This window comes from Perognathus longimembris, chromosome 8 (genome assembly GCF_023159225.1).
Source record: "Perognathus longimembris pacificus isolate PPM17 chromosome 8, ASM2315922v1, whole genome shotgun sequence".
NCBI classification, from domain to species: domain Eukaryota; kingdom Metazoa; phylum Chordata; class Mammalia; order Rodentia; family Heteromyidae; genus Perognathus; species Perognathus longimembris.
In genome coordinates this window covers 61,594,368-61,614,226 of record NC_063168.1, presented here as the reverse complement: position 1 = coordinate 61,614,226, position 19,859 = coordinate 61,594,368, and the positions used below count along the sequence as shown (strand labels likewise).

Here is a 19,859-nt window from a genome sequence, read left to right as displayed (position 1 = left end):
ACAGATTCCTCAGGCCCCATGGAGATGAGCTCAGACCAACGTAGACACATTGTGGTGTTTCCCCTGTGTCCTCATTGTCAAAACATGCTAGGGTCGCAGTTTTGAATAAATCCTAGTATCTCTGGGACCCCAGTTTCCCTATCTGTAAGATAAAGACCACAGTCCTGGCTTTTTAGCTATCAGTGGTTATATTTGACAAGACTTGACTTTAGAGTACAGTCAGGTGCTTTCCATTTCCTGGGTCAATTATGAGGTCTGGAGAGAAGTCAAATTCCGTGTCTGCTCTGCCCTGCCCTGGAACTTAGATTTGCCATCTAAAAAATCAGGGTTGGCCAGAGGCCTCCTCCAGTGCGTTCAGTCCTGCTCATGAAGTTCGTATGAAATTCCCTGTGATGCCAGTCCCCACACAAGCAATATGCTCCTGGGGGCCTTAAAGGCCTGGCTGCAGGCTGCCAGCCTAGCCAGCCCCTTGTGACCACTCCCTCCCGTCAGGGTTCCCTTCCTCCCCTCCTCTCTCAGACAGCCCTGATGTCTCCTTTCCCTAGAAAACTGGGGGAATAGAGATTGTGAGGGCCAACACAGCCACCCCCCACAGCCACACGGTGTCTAGAACTTGGGCCTTCTTTGGGCCTCTGGAGCTGTATGTCAACTTTCCAGTCCTATCTAGACTGGAGGATGGCGACTAGTTTCTTGTGCCCCCTGCCCTTGACCTAGAGCCATTCCCTTCCTCACTGAGAGGCTTCAGGGCCTGACCTGCAGTGTTGGAGGTTGCTAAGCAGGGAAATGGAGGAGGAACAGGACACAGAAAGGAGAGAAGGATCGCCAAAAAGCAAGAATGCAAACCATAAGGCCCAGCTATCTGTCGGCCCTCACCTCATCCTTCCCTGAGTCTCCACCTCAGGATGCAACGGGAAGACCTCCCCTCACCCTGCCCGCGTCTGCTGCTCCTCCAGGACAGCCCATTGCTATGTCCTTACAGATGCCTAGCCCACCGGCTGCAGCCTTGTGTGAGGAGCCAGCACCCACTGGTTCCCACCTCCTATTCCTCCAAGGACAGTTGCGTGTGTGTGTGTGTGTGTGTGTGTGTGTGTGTGTGTGTGTGTGTGTGTGTGTGTGTGTGCCAGTTTTGGGATGTGAGCTCAGGGCCAGGGCACTGTCCCCCAGCTTCTTTTTGCTCAAGGCTAGCACTCTACCACTTGATCCACAGCACTACTTCCAGTTTTGTTGGGGGGGTGCTGTTAATTTGTTGGAGATGAGAGTCTGATGGACTTTCCTGACCAGGCTTGCTTTGAACTGTGATCCTCAGATCTTAGCCTGCTGAGTAGCTAGGATTATAGGCGTGAGCCACCAGTACCTGGTTAGAGCTGCTTTTCTTTGAATGATCAAGCCAGGCTCTAAAGGAAGGGTTTTGTTTCTGATTTTGTTTTTAAAGAACTCCTCAATCCTGAAAAATCTGACAATTCTTGCACACCAGAGGAACCCAAAGGGCAGGTCCCAGGTGGGCAAGAAGATGGAATTGGAGTTCTGAACAATAAACCGTGATCTCTCTCTCTTTTCCTTTGGGTTTGGCTCTGAAGTCAAAGAAGCATCAGGCTTACATAGTGGGGAGTTCTGCCTTAGCCCCTTCAGGCCTAGAGCCATCGAAGGGGATCCCACACTCTCTAATAATGGAAGGCTGTCTTCTGTGAAGAAAGAATACTCCACTGGGGTATGAAAGCTCAAGCCTGGTAACCATAGATAATTGGGAGGTGAAGATTGTGAGATCACACTTTTTTTGGAGGGCCAGTCCTGGGTCTTGAACTCAGGGCCTGAGCACTGTCCCTGAACTTCTTTTGCTCAAGGCTAGCATTCTACAACTTTATCCACAGTGCCACTTCCAGCCTTTTCTGTGTATGTGATACTGAGCAATCAAACCCAGGGCTTTGTGCATGCTAGGCAAGCACTCTACTCTACCATTAAGCCACCTTACCGGCTGGTGACCATACTGTGGATATCAGCACAAGAGTCCCTCTCAAACAATAGCTGGGTGTGGTGGTGCATGCCTGTTATCCCTGCTGTGGAGAAAACCCAATGGCTAGATACAGTGACATGTGCCAGACACGCCCAGGGCCATGGGGAAGCACCAAGAGGAGGATCATCCCTCAGGCCAGCCAGGGCCCACAGCGAGACTCCCCCTCAAAAACAACTAATGCAAAAAGGAGGCTGCTTAGGAAACAGAAGGCCTTGACTCAGGGACAGCATCCAAGCCCAGAGTTCAAGCCCCATGACTGCCAAAAATATAATAAAATTAAAAAGACATGTCTGTCCCCCAGTGATCTACTTTCTCTGCTTGACCATTCCTCCAAAATTTCCACCACCACCTGCTAAAATAGCACCATCAGTTGGATGGTGACATGGAGCCTGTGGTGACATTTTGTATTGGAACTGTTACATCCTGCTGTAGGCCCCCCAAAAGCTCAGGAACATCTCATAATGCAAATCCATCAAGTCCATCTCCTGATCCCTGTAGTCTTACAGTTCCCCAGTGCACCAAGGGCCAAGTTCCAAGTCTCTACTAAAATTCTAGGCCATGTCTTAGCTATGAAACCCATGCAAAAGAAAGTCACACCATTTCAAGAGACAGCAGCACAGGGCAAACTTTCACATTCCAAAAAGGGAAGAAAGGAGAATAACAGGAAAGGACTGGACCAAAGTAAGGGCTGAATCTCAAAGAGCAAACTAAAGAGCAAAATCCAGTAGCTCCATGTCCAGTATCTGCAGCATGAGGTATCGTTTTTTTTTTTTTTGTTGTTGTTGTTGTTTTGGCCAGTCCTGGGCCTTGGACTCAGGGACTGAGCACTGTCCCTGGCTTCTTCCCGCTCAAAGCTAGCACTCTGCCACCTGAGCCACAGCGCCCCTTCTGGCCATTTCCCGTATATGTGGTGCTGGGGAATCGAACCTAGGTCTTCATGTATGGGAGGCAAGCTCTCTTGCCACTAGGCCATATCCCCAGCCCAGCATGAGGTATCTTGATATGAGCTGCTACAAGCTTGGTCAGTTCATGTGTAACCCCACTCCCTGCCCACCACCCCATTTTTCTCTCTTGGTGCTAATCCTGGGACTTGAACTCAGGGACTGGGCATTGTCCCTTAGTTTAAAGGACAAGGCTAGCAATGATTTGACCTATAGCTCCACTTCATTTTTTTGAGTGATTAATTGGAGATAAGAGTCACATGGACTTTCCTGCCTAGGTTGGCTTTGAACCATGATCCTCAGATCTCAACCTTTTAAATTGCTAGGAATACATGTATGAGCCACCACACCCAGCATTTAGAATCTTTAAGTAGTTGCACAACATATTTTAATGCAACATGTGTTTTGTAATAAACAGAGTTAATATATGTGTGATTTATGAATAAATAAATATGCCTGTTTGGAGCGGGGGAAAAAAAAAAGAAAACAGAGGCCTTGAGTTCAATCCCCAGGACCACCAAAAACAAAAACAAAAAAGAGGATACTCCTGTGGTTTTTACCCTGACTGCAGTTACATTAGCCAACATTAGTGCAAATAGCTGCACAGTGCTGTGTTTGAACCTTTATCAGACCCTGCCACGGTCAACCTGTGCATCCCATGAAGTGGACAATTCATCTTCCGACTCCTACATTCCAAATGAGAGGCTCAAGCTACCTCAGCCACGCAGCCGGCAAACAATGGCCTCCCCCTCCATTCACCTCAAACCTCTAAGAAGCCCTGAGTGAGTCTGAATGCCCTCCTCAGTTCACGGTGTGGTTGAGGTGCTCCTGCCTGGCTGGTGTGTCTTGTCCCTCAGCCAGCGCTCTCTCTGCATGAGCTCAGCTCTTGGCTTCAGTTTAACTGTACTTCTTCCTCAAGCACCCACTGCCACCATTCCCTGTGTTGCTAAAAAGCAGCCCCAGGCAGGGAAGGATTTTTCTAGCTTTCTGGAGGCCCTGGGAACCAATGAAGCAGCCCCTGGCGGGGGGGGGGGGGGGGAGGTTGAACAGTACATATTCATTGACCTCTTTCCTCTTTCCTATGCTCCAGGCATAGGAAAGCAGAGGGTAATGGGCAGTGGTTGGGTTGGGAGCTAGAGTCCTGCTGGTTGCAAGGCCAGGGAGAAAGGTGGGGGGGGGGCATGGTGGCCAACTCCACCCGCAAGGTGCTCTCAGGCCTGGACTGGCAGCTCTGGTGACAGTGAGGGAAACAACATACACCCTCACATGCTCTTCCAACCAGGACAGTGGCACAAGACCTCGGCCAGTTCCCAGTGTCCAGATGAAACTCCTGCTGCTGCCCTGGAAAGGCCCACACGGGGTGGGGGAGGTGGGAGTGGGGGATGCTTCTAGGGAGGGAGGGAGGGAGGGATGTTTTTCTGGGAAGGAAAGGGTAGAAGGAGATTGGAGCAAGAAGCTTCCAATGGCAGGGAGGGTCTGCCCTACTCTAACACACAGCCCAGGCATTTAAACTTACTGAAACCTCACACATTTTCCCCTCAAGGACCAGGTACCAAGGGATGATGTTTTTGCTAGCCTAGGTTCTTTTTCTCTGAACTCCAAGAACAAATGCAAGTACATTTCCTTTTTAGTAAACTAGCACATGCAGGAAGTGCAGGCTAGACACAGGTTGCTGTCATCTGTGTGTGGCAGGACATTTGCAGGGCATGACTCTACTCCTCTCAGCAGAGGACACACTGAACCCAAACCAGGACTGCTGGTCTCAGTGGCAAGATGAGGCCTTGGGTCTCTTTTCACTGGTACAGGGTGGAGGCCAGGTTCTCTGCCCCTGGTTGGCACTGCTGGGTTTTAGATCAGAAAGAACAGAGGTTCTTCTGCTCCTAATTTCCATTTCCCCAAGAGAGGCAGAAGGTCTAGTTCCTTTCCTTCATGTTAGAGCTCAACTTCCTTTTGCTTCCCTGGTGGTTTGGGGGAGGCCTGGCCCCACAAGCTTGATGTGAGTTTCCTATTGCCTCCCCAGAAGCCTTTGGGGTTGGGTGAAGGCCTTCCAGGGACTCCAGATCTCTTCCTGTGTCTTTGGGAGCAGTGGGTACTCCAAAGGTCTAGCCTGTTACCTCCGGAAGCTCTTCTCTCCTGGTGGCCGGGAGCCGGGACGGGAGCTGGGGAGTAGCCCATCTGTCTCCTGGCTGTCCTTCTCTTCCTCTTGAAGAGACTCATCCCCCAGGAAGTCTCCATCATCCCAGGAGCCCACTGTACCATCAGTGGCCTGATACCGTATCTCCACACATAGGCTGGTCTGGAGGGAGAGAGAGAGGCTGTGAGGAGCTGGGGTGGCAATAACAGCAGACAAGAAAACCAAGAGGGACATTCAGAGACTCAGAAGCTTAACAGACCTGGTCCCCAATGGTCTGCACTTGGCTCCACCCACTATTGGCCAGTTGAGTCTGAGCCTGGGGCAGTGCTCTGAGTCTACTATATACACCGTCGAAACTATATGCCCTAGAGACTAGGTCACTTCCTTGTCTTCAGAACTGAAGCTATATCCATACATCAGAGGGGGCTCACTGGCAATGAGACCAAATGATGTGGGAGGAGAGTCGGGCTCTGGGGCTCCCTATGAGTGTCTGAAACCAGCACGTTCTCCTACTCCCTCATTCCCCCTCTCTCCTGGAAGAAGGAAATCTTGGGAACGTCCTGGGCTTTTCCTTTGTGGAAAGTAGAGCTCCAAAGTCAGACTCCAGCTTAACAAGTGAGCGATCTGTGTCTTTGGACTCCTTTATCTCTAGTTTCTTGCCACGTACAGGAAGGCTCAAGTTCCCTCCTCAATGCACATGGTGAATGGAAGTTTCCCAGACAGAGTTGCCTTTGACACAGATGGGGGTGACTTGCTCTCAATGTTCTGGCAGGCAGTCTTCTCTCATCTTAGGCTCCCTCATGTCCAGGCTTGGGTTTCCCAAAGGAAGAGGAAGGTGCACCTCTTTTCTGAGCTCTCATTTTGCCAGACGTCATGTGAAGATGCTTTCACATAGACGCAGTTGACTTCAATGCTTCAGCCTCTCCAACCTAACTTATGAGGAAGTTAAGTTACTTGCCTGAAGTCGTTAGGAAGTGCTGAAGCTGGGATTTGAACCTGCTTACCTGAATTCAACTCTGATGCCCTTTATCCTGAGCCAGTATAACCCCTCTGGTGTGACCAAATAAGTTCATAGAAACAACATGGTGGCCTGGATTTGAAGCTCTGTTGTCCCAAGGCTGCCTCTATTCTCTGACTTTGGACAAATCCACTCCCCATCCAGGACTTCAGCATTCTCATCCACTAAGGGGGTAACAGAACTTGGTGGTCTGTGAGCTAGATGACCCGTAGGTCCTACCACCACCACCCGCCACCCCTTCCCCCTGCAAAGATCCTAAGTGTGATTCTAGAAATACAAATGTGGCTGTGTCTATGGATCCCTGCCCATGTGCTGTTCTTTCGCATCTCACCTCCCACACCGTATTCTCTTCATACAGGCTGCCATGTTCTCCAACCCTTTCATTCCCACTGGTGCTGGGGCTTCTTCTACATCCTTTCCTCCCTTGCTTTGGTGGCAGAACCCCACTCCCTGACCTCAAGCAGCCCTCGTGCCAAGCTCTTTGTTCTCAGAGGGTCTTGAAATACCAGGCACAGTGGGAATTTCTGCCTTCCAATCAGAACACTTTTCAGTGGCAGTGGTTCTCTTTTGGCTCTGGAAGCTATAGTTCTGCCCCCTCCTGCACCCCAGGCTATGTCTGCCTGTTGCTGTATAAGGCCCTATCTTATGGGTGGAGTCATAGGAGACCCCCACTTCCATGTGTGCAAACTAAAAGTAGAAGATAATAGCTATTAATTTACCTATTTGTGGAGCACCTATTATGTACTTACTTTCTCAGTACTTCCTGTGTATTCTCACTTGATCTAGACAATGCATACTTTAGTCACTTTGCAGATGGTACCCAGGGGCCTGGTTTCTCACCACCATGCCAAATGCCCATGTGCAGTGATCAAGGAACTCATCAGGCTCAGAGAGGCAGAGCAGAGCAGGACTTTCCTGCTCTCCTTTGTCAGGAAGAGCACTGGACACTGGGCTGCACATCCCTTGTGTACATGTGCTGGGGTGTGACCCACACATAGGGTAGAACCTTCCCTGCTGGAGGGTCTGGCCCCAGGAAGAGCCACATGGGTTGTGCAGAGTAGGCTCTGTAAGGCTCAGTCTGGCCTTTGGGTGAGGAAGGAGGTCTCTCCTTAGTGGTTCCTGAGCTGGGTCCTATTAAAGAAAGGATGGCAGCCCTATGACCCCTCCTGGCACTGTCACTGTAGGAAGGGCGGGGTCACTCAAGAAGTACAGCCTGCCCCTTGGGGCTCTAGGCTGGCCATCAGGTGGAGCAGCTCTGGCGGAGTCTCCCTGAGTCTCCTCTCCCTGTCATCAGCACACACGGATCCATCTTCAGACCACCTACCATGTGGAAGAAATGAAGTGAAGCCAGCCCCCAGGTGACCCGGTGATGGGGAAGCCCAGGGACGCTGCGGGGAAACCCACCTTGATGATGGCGTTGTTGTCATCCATCAGTGTGTCGGTCACCTCCACGTGGTTGTCCTCCACCACCTTCTGTAGCACCATGCGGAAGGTCCCGATGAGCCTGCGAACGGCAGAGGGGGCGTGGGAGCTTCACGGAAGAGGCCAGGCAGAGCCGCGAGGCTGATGGAAGGACACTGGAGACTGGGGCTCAGGAGTCGGGGTTGGCCAAGGTTGCTTCATGACGCCTCACACGCATGCGTGGTTCTAGGAGTGAGGTACCTGTCCCTGGAGGGCTCTAAGGGACAGTGATGTACACAGATGGGATCAGGGTGTGAGAAGTGGGGTGCACCTGAGTCCCCACTGAGCACCCTCCAGAGGCTTGCAAGGAGAAAGACTGAGACTTCTGGAGTACAAGTCTATGGCCATCCCTATCTAAAAGCAACAAACATACTAAAAGCAGAAGGACCGAGGCATGGCTCATTCAATAGAGCACCTGCCTAGCAAGTGCAAGGCCCTGAGTTCAAACCCCAGTACTGACCAAAAAAAAAAAAAAAAATCCTCCATACTATGTGAAGAGGAAGCAGTAGGAGCAGCCATGTTGAATGAATCATTCTGTTTCCGCTAGGAGCTCAGAGCCATGTCTGCCAACTGACCCACCAGGAGGTACACTACTCCTCCACTCCAAAGCCTAGCTAGGCTTCTAGACTCTTCTCAGAGCAGCACAGTTGAAGGCCTGGGTCCTGTCCTGGTGTGTCTTCACTGGGAGAAGGCCTTGGGGAGAAATGCTCCTGGCGTCTCAGTTTTGTCTTTATAAGGAGAAGGATAGCCAGGACTACTGACACATGTCTGTAATCCTAGCCACTCAGGAGGCTGTGACCTGGAGATTTGCTGCAGCTTGTACAAAAAAGTTTATGGGACTTTATTTCCCCCAAAAATGCTGGGCTAGAGGTATGGCTCAAATGGTAGAGCACCGACTGAGTAAACAAGCGGAACCAAATCCAAGGCTGGACATGAAAGCACACACAGGCTTTGTTACCATCTTGCTTCCTTTGCTTCTAAATCAACAGCTCTCAAAGAATGGAATCATTGACGTGCTTGCCAGAGCACAGACGACGGGGATGCCCTTGACCCTCCAAATTGTAATGGTGGGAGGGGGAAGGTATGCTGGCCTGCAGCCTGAGCCCATCTCCATGGTGTTTAGTACTCCCACCACTGCCAACGCCAAGCTTCCCATGCGCAGTCCCCACACACAGAGTCCAGGGAGCTCCGTGCGCACCACTGGCTGCCCCTCTGGGGCTGCTTTGGCAGGTGGGATGTGGCCTGGGAACATGAATTTCTGACAAGTGTCCAAGTAGTGCTGATGACTGCTTGGGGTGTAGTTTGTGAATCTCTGACCTACTCTGAATCTTTGCCAACTGGCTTTTCAGGTTGCTATCATTCCACCAGGATCTGGCGAGCTCCTTCTGTGAGCTGGGACTCAGGCCCATCTGTCCCCATCCCTTGATGCCCAAGTATAGCCAAGTATAGGGCTGCTATCCTCAGGATCCGCAGAGGTACTGCAGTGTGACAAGACACCCCCAGGGTGCAGGAGGGAGCTGTTCACCTGCCAGTGCTCTGAGAAGCCTCAGGGGGTAATCCAGGGTTCACTGCCTGAGGCTTTGGAGGGCTGTGAGAGGGCAGCTGGTCCAGCAGGAACCTCAGAATCAGAGGCTTTTAAGCCTCTGCTAGACTTGCTGGTGGCCGTGACAGTGAGAGTGGGGAGCTCCTCCTGCACATAGTTCTCACTGCTATACCACCTCCATTGTTACCAATGCATGGCAAGCTGAGGTCCACTTCCTGCAAAATCCCCGTTCCTTGTGCCCTGGTCCAAGTTCTGTGCACACGGACTCCATGGTATCCCATCAGTAGAGAAAATGGAAGTGCTAGGGTCATCCATATGGGGGTTCACCCAGCAGCAGCTAACAGGTGGGGATAAGGGGTCCACCCTCTTAACACCTGTGTGATTCTGGATAGTTCTCCAGCTTCTTTGAGGCTTGATTATCTGCTTCCTAGATGCTACCAACCCCTCCTCCTTCCCTACTGTAGTACCCAGCCTGGCCTCCAGAGGGCGCAGAAAGGGCTCTGGCTCCAGATCCAGGAAGCTCCCTGCACTCCCTGCTCTGCAGAACCTCACAGAAGCAGTGCCTGTCTGGGACCCCAAGGGTGTGGCTGTGACACTAGAAGCTTGCACTTTCCAAACAGGGCAGTTAGGGCTGGGAATGTGGTTGAGTGGTAGAATGTTTGCCTAGCATGCATGAAGCCCTGGGTTTGATTCCTCAGCACCACATAAACAGAAAAGGCCAGAAGTGGTACTGTGGCTTATGTGGTAAAGGGCTAGCCTTAAGCAAAAAGAAGCTCAGGGATAGTGCCAGGCCCACATACTAGCAGTTCCCCACTTTCCTCAATAAAAGTAAAGCCCTGGCTCTGCCCCTGTAGTAATCCCAGAGTGATCGTGCCCACCCCAGCTACTCTCTGTGCAATCCAGTGGGGTCCCCCTCCTCTAGGTGGCTTGGCATGGAGGAGCTGTGCTGACCCTTGAATAGCCAAGTCATATTCTTGGAAATGGAGGCCAGAGGCCATTCATTCTGCAAGAAAGATCTCTGCCCAGGAGATCTGCCTGTGCCCTGAACCCATTGTATGATCATGGACCAGAGCCCTCGCCGAGCTGTTTCCCCTGGCCAGGCTGCTAGGTAAAGAATCCAAAAAGGGTCCCCATCACAAAGAGAACACCCTTCACAGGGGGCCCCACGGTGGAGCCAGGCGGGCTGGGGAGAGGTAGGATTCTCAGCTACCCAGCCGGGAGGAGGCCGGAGGTGCAGATGGCCAGCCCACAGACTGACCACAATAGAGCAGCAACCTGGCACCAGAAGCCTGTCAATAATTCATCATATCCCCCTGGGAGCTGGTGTCACCTGACCTGGGCTAGGCCAGGCCTCCATTGTGCTCCTGGCTCTTGAATTATTCAGGGATTTGGGCATCCTTGGCAGCCCAGAGGCTGGAAGCTGGGGCAGGCCATGGCCCCTCAGGGTTCTGGACAGGCATTGTGGAGGCACGAGATCCTCTGATTCCAACATCTTGTCATCATGGAAACCCAAGATGCCTGGACGGAGGCCCTGGCTCCAGACAGCTGAGAGGATGTGAGGCCTCTGGGTCCCTGACTAGAATGTTGCCTCTCTTCCACCATGACTCTCATGAGATATGAGCATCTGATGGGAGATATCCATAGAATGAATGGGTAGGGCTCTGGGAAAATAGAACCCTGACTTCTGGATGGGGATCTCTGAGCCCTACCAGACTCCAAGCACTCCACCCCCAAGTGCCTTAAGTTCCGGATGGACCAGTGTCTTCACTGTGGCGTCTCGCATCCCAGTTCTAGGCCTGAATATTATACAGTAGAATACTTCCGTGCCAACCTGTTCTTCTATGTGGGACTTCCCACTTTCCCTTACATGGGGAAGAGGGGAGATAACTCTGGGATAGGAATCACACCTTCTGTCCTCCCTCTGAAGAAGCCTGAGCCTTTAGAATATCCACTGGGTCATAGGTCATCTCTCCATTTCTGATTTGTTGGTATAGGAGTGTTGAGATGGTCGGGGTTTCTGACCACTGTAAAGGATTTAATAGCTTCATCAAGGTCCTCAGTTTCCCTCATAACTGCTCAAACACTCTGGGGTAGAGGGAGAGGATGTAGATAGGAGGCATATATCCTAGCCTTGGCTCTTCTAATCTACTTATATGACCTCAGTGTATTCTCTGGGACTCGGTTTCCCTTCTGTACAGTGAGGGTTGCACTGGCTGGCCTCCAAGGCTTCTGGATGCTCTAACAACTATGAACTGGCCCCCTGCAGGGGTATTTGGATGCCTTTCCTGGCCTCCCATCCTGCCTTTCCTCCATCTGCATCAGCCCTTCTCTTGTTTCTATTTTCTGTCCTCATAAGTCATAAGCACAGCTTACCCTCGAGAAGACAGCTATGCTTTATTTTGGAGGTCACTGGAGGAGTATCTCTTCACTTGTGGGTACCAGACGCAACTGTCTGAATGATGTGATATCCCACTATCCTGAAAGGCATTTAAATATCTTCCCTGCATTCCTGTCAACAGACTTGAATCCCTCTTCAATGTGGCCCTTCAAGGCCCTCTCCCAGCAGCAGGAACTCACCACCTCCTGGGACAGCACGTTGGTTGGAGAGCTGTGGCTACTGTCCAGCTGTCTACGGTCTTCTGGAAATGCAGCCTAGTCTTGAAGCTGTATCTAGGCACAGGCCCTTCCCTCCCCTTCCCATGGAAGGAAATCTTGGGGGCAGAGACTATGGGTTAGTCCTCCATTTTTTACTTCTAGTGACTAGTGCAGTATAGAATGTTTACTCAGTAGATGTTTGGGTAAATAGCTGGAAAGATGGAATGGTGGATGAGTAGATGGAAAGATGAATGGATGAGAAAATGGATTATATGAATCGGTGAGTAGATGGATAGGTGAATGGATAAGTAGATGGATGAATGAGTAGATGGATGGGTGAATGGGTGAGTAGATGGATAGATGAATGGATGAATAGATGAATGGGTGAGTAGTTGGATAGGTAAATGAATGAGTAGACAGATGGGTGAAATGGGTGAGTAGATGGATAGATGGATGGATAAGTAGATGGATGGGTGAATATTTGAATATGTGTCCTCGATGACTTTTCCTGCAGGCTAGTATGCACTTGTTGTAAGGCAAGACTTAGAATCCCTTCCCTGTAGACAACCATAGGCGTCACCTACTGGAATTCTCTGCAACAACACGAGAAAGGTGGCGCCCGCATCCCTCCCATTCATCTGGGTCATCCTGAGTCCTCACTGAGATAACATGTCCACACCTTTAGGGACATATTGCAGTTCAACCACGACCCGCTCCAGCTTGCATAAGAGCAATTAACATTTTTCTTGTGTGCCGGTCCTTGGGCTTCAATTCAGGGCCTGAGTGCTGTCCCTTAGTTTTTTCACTCAAGGCACTCTACTACACGAGTCACAGCTCTACTTTTGGCTTTTTGTTGGTTAATTGGAAATATGAGTCTCATGGACTTTTTTTGTCTGGGCTGGCTTTGAACTTGGATCCTCAGATCTCAGCCTCCGGGGAAGCTAGGATTACAAGTGTGAACCACTGGTGCCCAATATGAGCAACTGAGTATTGAGTCAAAGACATTGTTTGTATTTAGCCATCCTCCTAGACTGCTTGTCTTTCTGAATTCTGCTGGTCACCCAGAGATGGAAGCCACAGATATTGAACACCTCAGGGTACAGCATTAATGTCACAAAAAGGAAACTCTCGGAAGGAAGGTGGCTTGCTCTGCAGTCCAAGATTCCTAGGCCTTTGGAGCCTGATCCCAAATAGGCTGGGAGGATAGGTCCCTATTTTACGCCCAACAAGAGGGTAGACCAAGCACAGGACAGGCCCCTCCGGCTTCACCCCACACTTACTTGTTGCTGAAGACTTTGCTGTAGTTGAAAATCTGAATCTCCAGCATCTCATTCTTGTCAATGTTGCTGGCCACTGGCCACCGGAATGTCTAAAGAGAGAGAGGAACAACTGTGGCCTTAGGTGCAAATGGTGGGCAGAGGCTGTGGGGCGTGAGAAAGAGGCATCTAAAGGATATGCTCACTCCTCAGATGAGCACCAAAATGGTGCTCAGACAGGTTTTGTGGGCTGCCCAAGGCCATGTGGACTTAACAGGACTTAATTAGACCTCCCCAGCACTTCTGGTTCCCACAGACTGCTCTTCCACTGCCCCTTGGGTCCTTGGAGGGCTGGGAGACGTGGTGTAGCCAGGAGGAGAAGGCAACAGCAGAGCAGAGTAGGGCTGGTGAGCCTGGTTTGGGCCTGTGCTGACTGAAGCTGTGCACTTCTAGCTCTCCCCATCAGTCAGACTGACTGGTCCAGGCTCTGTCCCAACCACCCTTCATTTTACACTGTTAATGGCATGGAAAGATTTTCGTGTTTTAGTGCTATGATGATCAGACCCCTGTTACCATTTCACCCTTCCTTCCTTCCTTCCTTCCTTCCTTCCTTCCTTCCTTCCTTCCTTCCTTCCTTCCTTCCTTCCTTCCTTCCTCCCTCCCTCCCTCCCTCCCTCCCTCCCTCCCTTCCTTCCTTCCTTCCTTCCTTCCTTCCTTCCTTCCTTCCTTCCTTCCTCCCTTCCTTCCTTCCTCTCTCCCTCCCTCTCTTCTCTTGCCAGTACTGGGACTTGAACTCAAGGCCTCACACTCTTCCTTAGCTTTTTCGCTCAAGGTTCGTGTTCTACCACTAGAGCCATATCTCCACTTTGAGCTCTTGGCTGGTTAATTGGAGATAAGAGTCTCTTCGATTTCTCTGCTTCGGCTGGCTTCAAACCAGAATCCTTCAATCTCAGTCTCCTAAGTAGCCACCAACACCTAGCTCAGCTCACTGTTTCTAGATTTACACTCTTGGGGTCTTCTTTAAATTGATAGGTATGATGAGAAGGAACTTGAGTGGGCTTTTTCGCAAAGCTCTAAAAGTAGCAACCACAGCCCAACTTGAAGATTATATTCTTTTTGTTTTTGTTTTGCCAGTCCTGGGGTTTGGACTCAGGGCCTGAGCACTGTCCCTGGCTTCCTTTTGCTCAAGGCTAGCACTCTGCCACTTGAGCCACAGCGCCTCTTCTGGCCATTTTCTATATATGTGGTGCTGGGGAATTGAACTCAGGGCTTCATGTATACGAGTCAAGCACTCTTGCCACTAGGCCATATTCCCAGCCAACTTGAAGATTAAAAGGTGCCGAGACTGCATGCCCCAGAAGAGCCACTGATGGGCAGAACCAGGTGGCTCTCTGGGGCTTTCTCCAGGGCCTGTCATGCCCCCGTTCTCATGGAGCCCTCCTTCCTGGGTCAGGGCCAGACAGAAGGAATGGCAGCCTACGTCCAGGGCTTTCATGATATTCCTTGGAGAAGAAGCTAAGAGAGATGAGGCACCTGGGAAGCAGATATGGCCATGGGCATGTGCTGGACTTCCCCCTGTCCGTACAGGGAGGGAGCCCAGAATGCCTCTGGTGTGGGTGGCAAATATGCAGTTCACCCTCTGTGGACAAGGGGGCTGGTCCCGATGGTCAGATGACACATCCAGAGGGCTACACCCTCAGTGGCAGGGGCTGAGGTGGGATGGAGCCGGGGTTCCTAGGCGGGGGTCCGTATTACAATGCAGGCTGTTTAGGGCCCCCACAGAACCAGCCACAGTGTCTGCGCAGAAACCAAAGCTCACAAGCCTGCAATATTGTTGTTGGCACTCAGGCAGGTTAGAGCTTGTTGAAGACAATGAGACCACGTGACCTGTGGAGTGGAAGTGGGGGGGAGGGTGCTGAGCTGGAGTGCTCCCAAGGTGTGTCTTGAGGCTGAAGCATGAAAGAAAAGAAGATCAGGTAGAAACATGTGCCAGATTGGAGTCTACACCCCTCCGAGCTGGACTGTGATAACCAGGATAACCCTTAGGCTCACAGGGCTGCTCGGTGCCATTGAGTGACAATGCTGCGGAGAGCGGTGGAAACAGGGTCTCATTACACAGCCCAGGCTGATCATGAACTCTCCATCCTCCTGCTTCAGCCCTTTGAGTACTGGTATTACAGTATATACTACCATGCCCAATCTGACTTTTTATTTATTTGTTTATTTATGGCCAGTCCTGGGGCTTGAACACAGGCCTGGGCACTGTCCCTGAGCTTCTTTTGCTCAAGGCTAGCACACTACCATTTGAGCCACAGCGCCTCTTCTGGCTTTTTCTGTTTATGTGGTACTGAGGAATCAAACCCAGGGCTTCATGTATGCTAGGCAAGCTCTCTACCACTAAGCCGCATTCCCAGCCCCTGACTTGTTATTTTTAAGTGGCCTTCTTATATCCTACCTAATTTAGACTGCTCACAAGGCCAGTAGTCAACAATCCTAGCAATAGCAATCACTATTGTTTCTTTTTCTTTCTTTCTTTCTTTTTTTTTTTTTTTTGCCACTCCTGGGCCTTGGACTCAGGGCCTGAGCACTGTCCCTGGCTTCTTTTTGCTCAAGGCTAGCACTCTGCCACTTGAGCCACAGAGTCACTTCTGGCCATTTTCTATATATGTGGTGCTGGGGAATTGAACCCAGGGCTTCATGTATACGAGGCAAGTGCTCTTGCCACTAGGCCATATTCCCAGCCCAAAGTAATGCACTCTACTTTTTTTATATATGTAGATTTTTTTTTTCCAGAGCTGAGGACCGAACTCGGGGCCTTGCGCTCGCCAGGCAGGCGCTCTTCTGCTGAGCTAAATCCCAGCTCTCACTGTTGTTTCTTATGGAGAACTTTTCATTAGGCTGCGATCTAAAACTTTCATGTACGTTAATTCATTTGATCTTTACAACAGCCCAGGAGTCTGCTAAGTCCTTGTGTTATGGGAGAGAGGAGCCAGAGCTCCAAGAAGTGGGACAATTTGGAGCTCTGCTGGTGGCTAAGTTGGCACTGGGATTAGGGGAAGCAAGGGGCTTCTGGGAGTCCACTGTGCAGCGTGGAACTTCCTTCTCCCGGATTGGAACTCAGAGCGGTGGGGTTGACAGGACCAGACTGGCGAGACCTTCCGGACTGACCAGGTCCCAGGGGCCTCCTGGTATGGGCATGGGGGGAGGAAGATGCCACAGACAGAGGGATTCTGGGGTGGGTAGGATGAGGGTCTGAGCAGGGAAGATGGATGCTCCCTCCCACCCCCCACCCCCACCCCCACCCCCCCCCGCCCAGAGACAGGTGGCCCCGTGGCCCTTGGGCCTCATTAAGCAGCTTCAGCTCCTGCCGTCTGATTCCTGTGGCAGCTCAGTGCAGCAGAGCGTGTGGTCTTCTTAATGAAGTTGCTTGTATGGGGCTGCAGGGAAATAAAGTGACTGTGCAAAGCTCAAGTCATTAGCCACAGCCGAGGGCGCCCGCAGACCAGCTTTCTTGGGATGAAGGACACAGGGCGCTTAATCCACCTGCAGGCTGGGATGAGGCCTGGACTGGAAAGCCAGGATGGGGAGAAGCAGGAGAGGACTATAGTAATGGCACCGTCAGGAGGAGACATGGAGTGGCACAGTAATGCGATGAGGTGGACACAGGCCATAGCAATAGCGTTTCAAGGGAAGGGGTGGATGGAGGCCAAGTCACTGAATTGCTCCCCAGCAGTGGACAAGCAGAGGGAAGCTAATGGGCCTCTGCTTGTCAGTGAATTTGGGGCACATAAAGGCCTATTCCATGGGTCAGCCCAGCAAGTAAGACTAGAGGGGCTAGGGTAATAACCCAGGGGGAGACTGCGTTCCCAGAGCCCTTCCAGGAACTCCTGGGCCAGAAGGGGTGTTTCCAGGAAGAAGCCTGCCAGGAAGGATGTGAGCACAGAAATGACCAGTGCTCAGTGCCACCACGCCATCTCAGAGGTTTCCCGGGAGAGGGACAGAGTCTCCAGTGAGTCATAGAAGATTGTGCTGTCTCTAACTTCTTTCGCTTTTCTTAAATGCGCCTCACTTTTCTCTATTTACCCAATTCTATGCTCGTTCGTCTCCTATTTTCCTTCTTTCCTGTTCAGTCCTCGTCACCTTACCAAGTTCATTTTATCTTCTGCTGGGTTTTGTGTCTCTGCCGCTATCTCTCTCTCTACCTCTGTCTCTCTGTCTCTGTCTCTCTCTTGTTTCTCTGTCTGTCTGTCTCTCTTTCTCCTGGCTGCTTATTAGACTCATTTCTAGAAGCTATAGAAATGCCAGGCCTGGTCTCTTGTGAGTGATGACCTGGCATCTCTGGGTGGTACAGTATGATGCTTGGTTTGCCATTCAATCAATCCCTCACCAGATGCCAAACACACATCATGCACTAGGACTTTCCATTCTTTAGAACTGTGAGGCAAATAAACTTCTCTCCTTTACAAAATTACTCTGTCTCAGGTACTTTGTTATAGCAACAGAAAACAGACGGAGCCAAATATCTGTCTCACAGGGCCACTGAGAGAACTGAAAAGCACATAGGTGACAGGGTTTGTAAGGAACACAGCGCAGCAGAGATGAGAGGAATGATTTTAGTCTCTGTTTTTTCGCGTGGGAGCTCTGTGCATGCCTGTAGCGGCCGCATCTTCTTGGCCTTTCCTCTGTCTTGCTTTTTTTCTTTCTCGCTTTCTACCTCTGCCTGTTGATTTGTCATGTTTCTAAAAAAGACAGCAAACAGCATCCTCACCCTGATTTCACTTCTCCTTGTCTTGTTTTTGCTGTCACTTCCTTTCCTCCAGCTGGAATGAATACACACATGACAGAGAGCACAGCAAGATGCGATGGGAGCGTGTAGGAGTTCAGGGGGGCTTTGGGAGTCCACAGTTCATCCCCCCACGCCTCCCAACAAGGCTGCGTAAGCTGTGAACTCTCTGGCTGAAGGGAAATGGCTTCTGCAGGAAGGCTTATCTTTGGGTGGGATTTCCCGGAGCACTGCTCATTTCCTAATGAACGCCAAGCACATGGCAAAGATGCACTGACGTTGCAAATGGAGAGGGGAGAGGCACCCAGGGCATGCAGGTGGCTTCTCAGATTTGTCTGCCCAAGCTGGTTTTGAACCTGGATCCTCAGCCCTCAGCCTCCTGACTAGCTGGAATTACATGTATGGAGCAATCAGTGCCTGGCAAGGCCTAGCTTCTTGGTGACAGACACTTGAGGGTTGCCTAAGGCTTCTGGGCATTGGCAGCATGAAGATGATGTCTTCTAGTTCTGAGGCGTGTCTTGAAAACTGGCAGCCAGGAAACTGGGCCAAGAAAATCCAGCACTCCCCCTAAGACTCCACTCCATTGCATCCCCAAGCCCCAGGGTGTGTACTCGGTCCCGCTGGAGAGCTCAGGTAACAGCGAAGCCAAACATTGCCACTTAAGATGTCACAAGCCAGCACACCTCATTTGGAGGTACTCACTTACTGGGTACCTTCTGTGTGCCAGGCCCTGGGCAAGGAATGTGGGGGGACAGGGTGTGCCTCAGTCCTGGGGATGCTCCCTAGAGCAGAGAGGTGGGTCCCCTGGCTAGGGGGAGAGAAAGAGAATCTGTCGAGAGGAGCCCCAGGGGCCTGTAAGCGACCCAGTTCACCAGATGCAGGCTTGGCCTGACCTGGCTGCTCCGGCCAGGGTGCAGTGTTGGCACGTGATCCGCCTCAGGATCTGGGACTCCACAGACAGCTTCTTGGGCCTCTGGCGCTGGAGAATGACCTGGATGATCCCCGGTTGGCCCCTCCCTGGACCTGGAGCCCTCCTCTGTCTGCGAGATAGCATCCTTAAGGGAGAGTCTTCTATGCTTTTTGGAGGAAAGGAAGACGTGCTGCAAAGATCCGACGTGTAACAGACAGAGGCAGTGACGAGAGCTAAAAGATCTAGGTTCACGCACCATGCTTGTGGGCCGGGGCAGACTCAGTTCCTCTCACTGTAAAATAAGGGGGTTATACTAAGTGGCTTGCTGAGGTTCCTGTAGGTGATCATGTCTGTGCCTTGCCTCCTTATCTTGCCAGGCCAGAGCCAAGAGCTCTCACATACGACCCCTCCTGCTGAGCCTTCCACACGTGGGCACAGGTCCATAGCGCCAGACACCAGTCCATTCATGCTATACTGGTCAATACCCTCCCTCCCTGCCCACGCTAGGCCAATGATGAAAGCCTGTGCAGCCCCCATGGAGTTCAGAGCCCCTGACTTCCAGGTACCAGCAGAAGTGGGCAGATGGGGCCCACGGTTCGTCTTTAGCTGCAGTGTCCATCTCACCACTAGGCGGTATCTCTTCAAGGCAAGACTCAGTCTTTCTTCTCTACTTTGCAAGTGGCTCTAGGCTTTGAAGTCAGTTAGACTTGGGTTCCTGGCCTGATTCCTTTTGAAGCCGATTATGCCCACTCAGTGAGTTCTAGTGAGTAGGGTACTTGGCAAAGCTCTCAGTCCTCCCTGCCACATTCGAAGTGCTCAGTAAATAGCTGTGGTTCTTAACATCATGTCAGTGTTCAAGTACTGTTGTTATTCCCGCCTCTCCTGTGGGGTTTGTTCCACACAGGCCTATGTTTGATATCTGAGTCAAACTAGACTGGACTGAAGTACACTGAGTGTAGCCATCAGGCTCTCCTGGGTACAAAGTCTGGGTCCATCTGTGTGTGTGTGTGTGTGTGTGTGTGTGTGTGTGTGTGTGTGTGTGTGTGTGTCTCAGTCCCCCATCCAGAGTTGTAGTCTAAGTGGAGGCTCTCAGGTTGCAGCCTCTGGGAAAGGGGACACCGCCTGGGCTCTGCCCGCCCCCCATTGCTAGAGGAGCATTGCCTTTCTTTTCCAGCGTTTCCTGCCCACTCAGGTTGCTCAGCTCCAG

The 19,859-nt window shown here is 51.3% G+C and overlaps 1 protein-coding gene across 5 annotated transcripts in view; it reads right to left on the bottom strand.

Annotated features, from left to right (window-relative positions):
* Otof (otoferlin) overlaps positions 1 to 19,859 on the bottom strand; it is an 85,516-nt gene that overhangs the window by 40,470 nt on the left and 25,187 nt on the right. For 4 of the 5 annotated variants that reach the window (XM_048353612.1, XM_048353609.1, XM_048353613.1 and 1 more), the window contains exons 3-5: positions 12,984 to 13,072; positions 7,509 to 7,608; positions 5,067 to 5,248 (exon numbers count right to left, since the gene is read on the bottom strand). In XM_048353612.1, coding sequence (XP_048209569.1) covers positions 5,067 to 5,248; positions 7,509 to 7,608; positions 12,984 to 13,072 — 371 coding nt within the window. Of the gene's footprint in view, positions 1 to 917; positions 929 to 3,054; positions 3,089 to 5,066; positions 5,249 to 7,508; positions 7,609 to 12,983; positions 13,073 to 19,859 lie in introns of all 5 variants that reach the window. The other variant, XM_048353614.1, reaches the window with a different exon arrangement.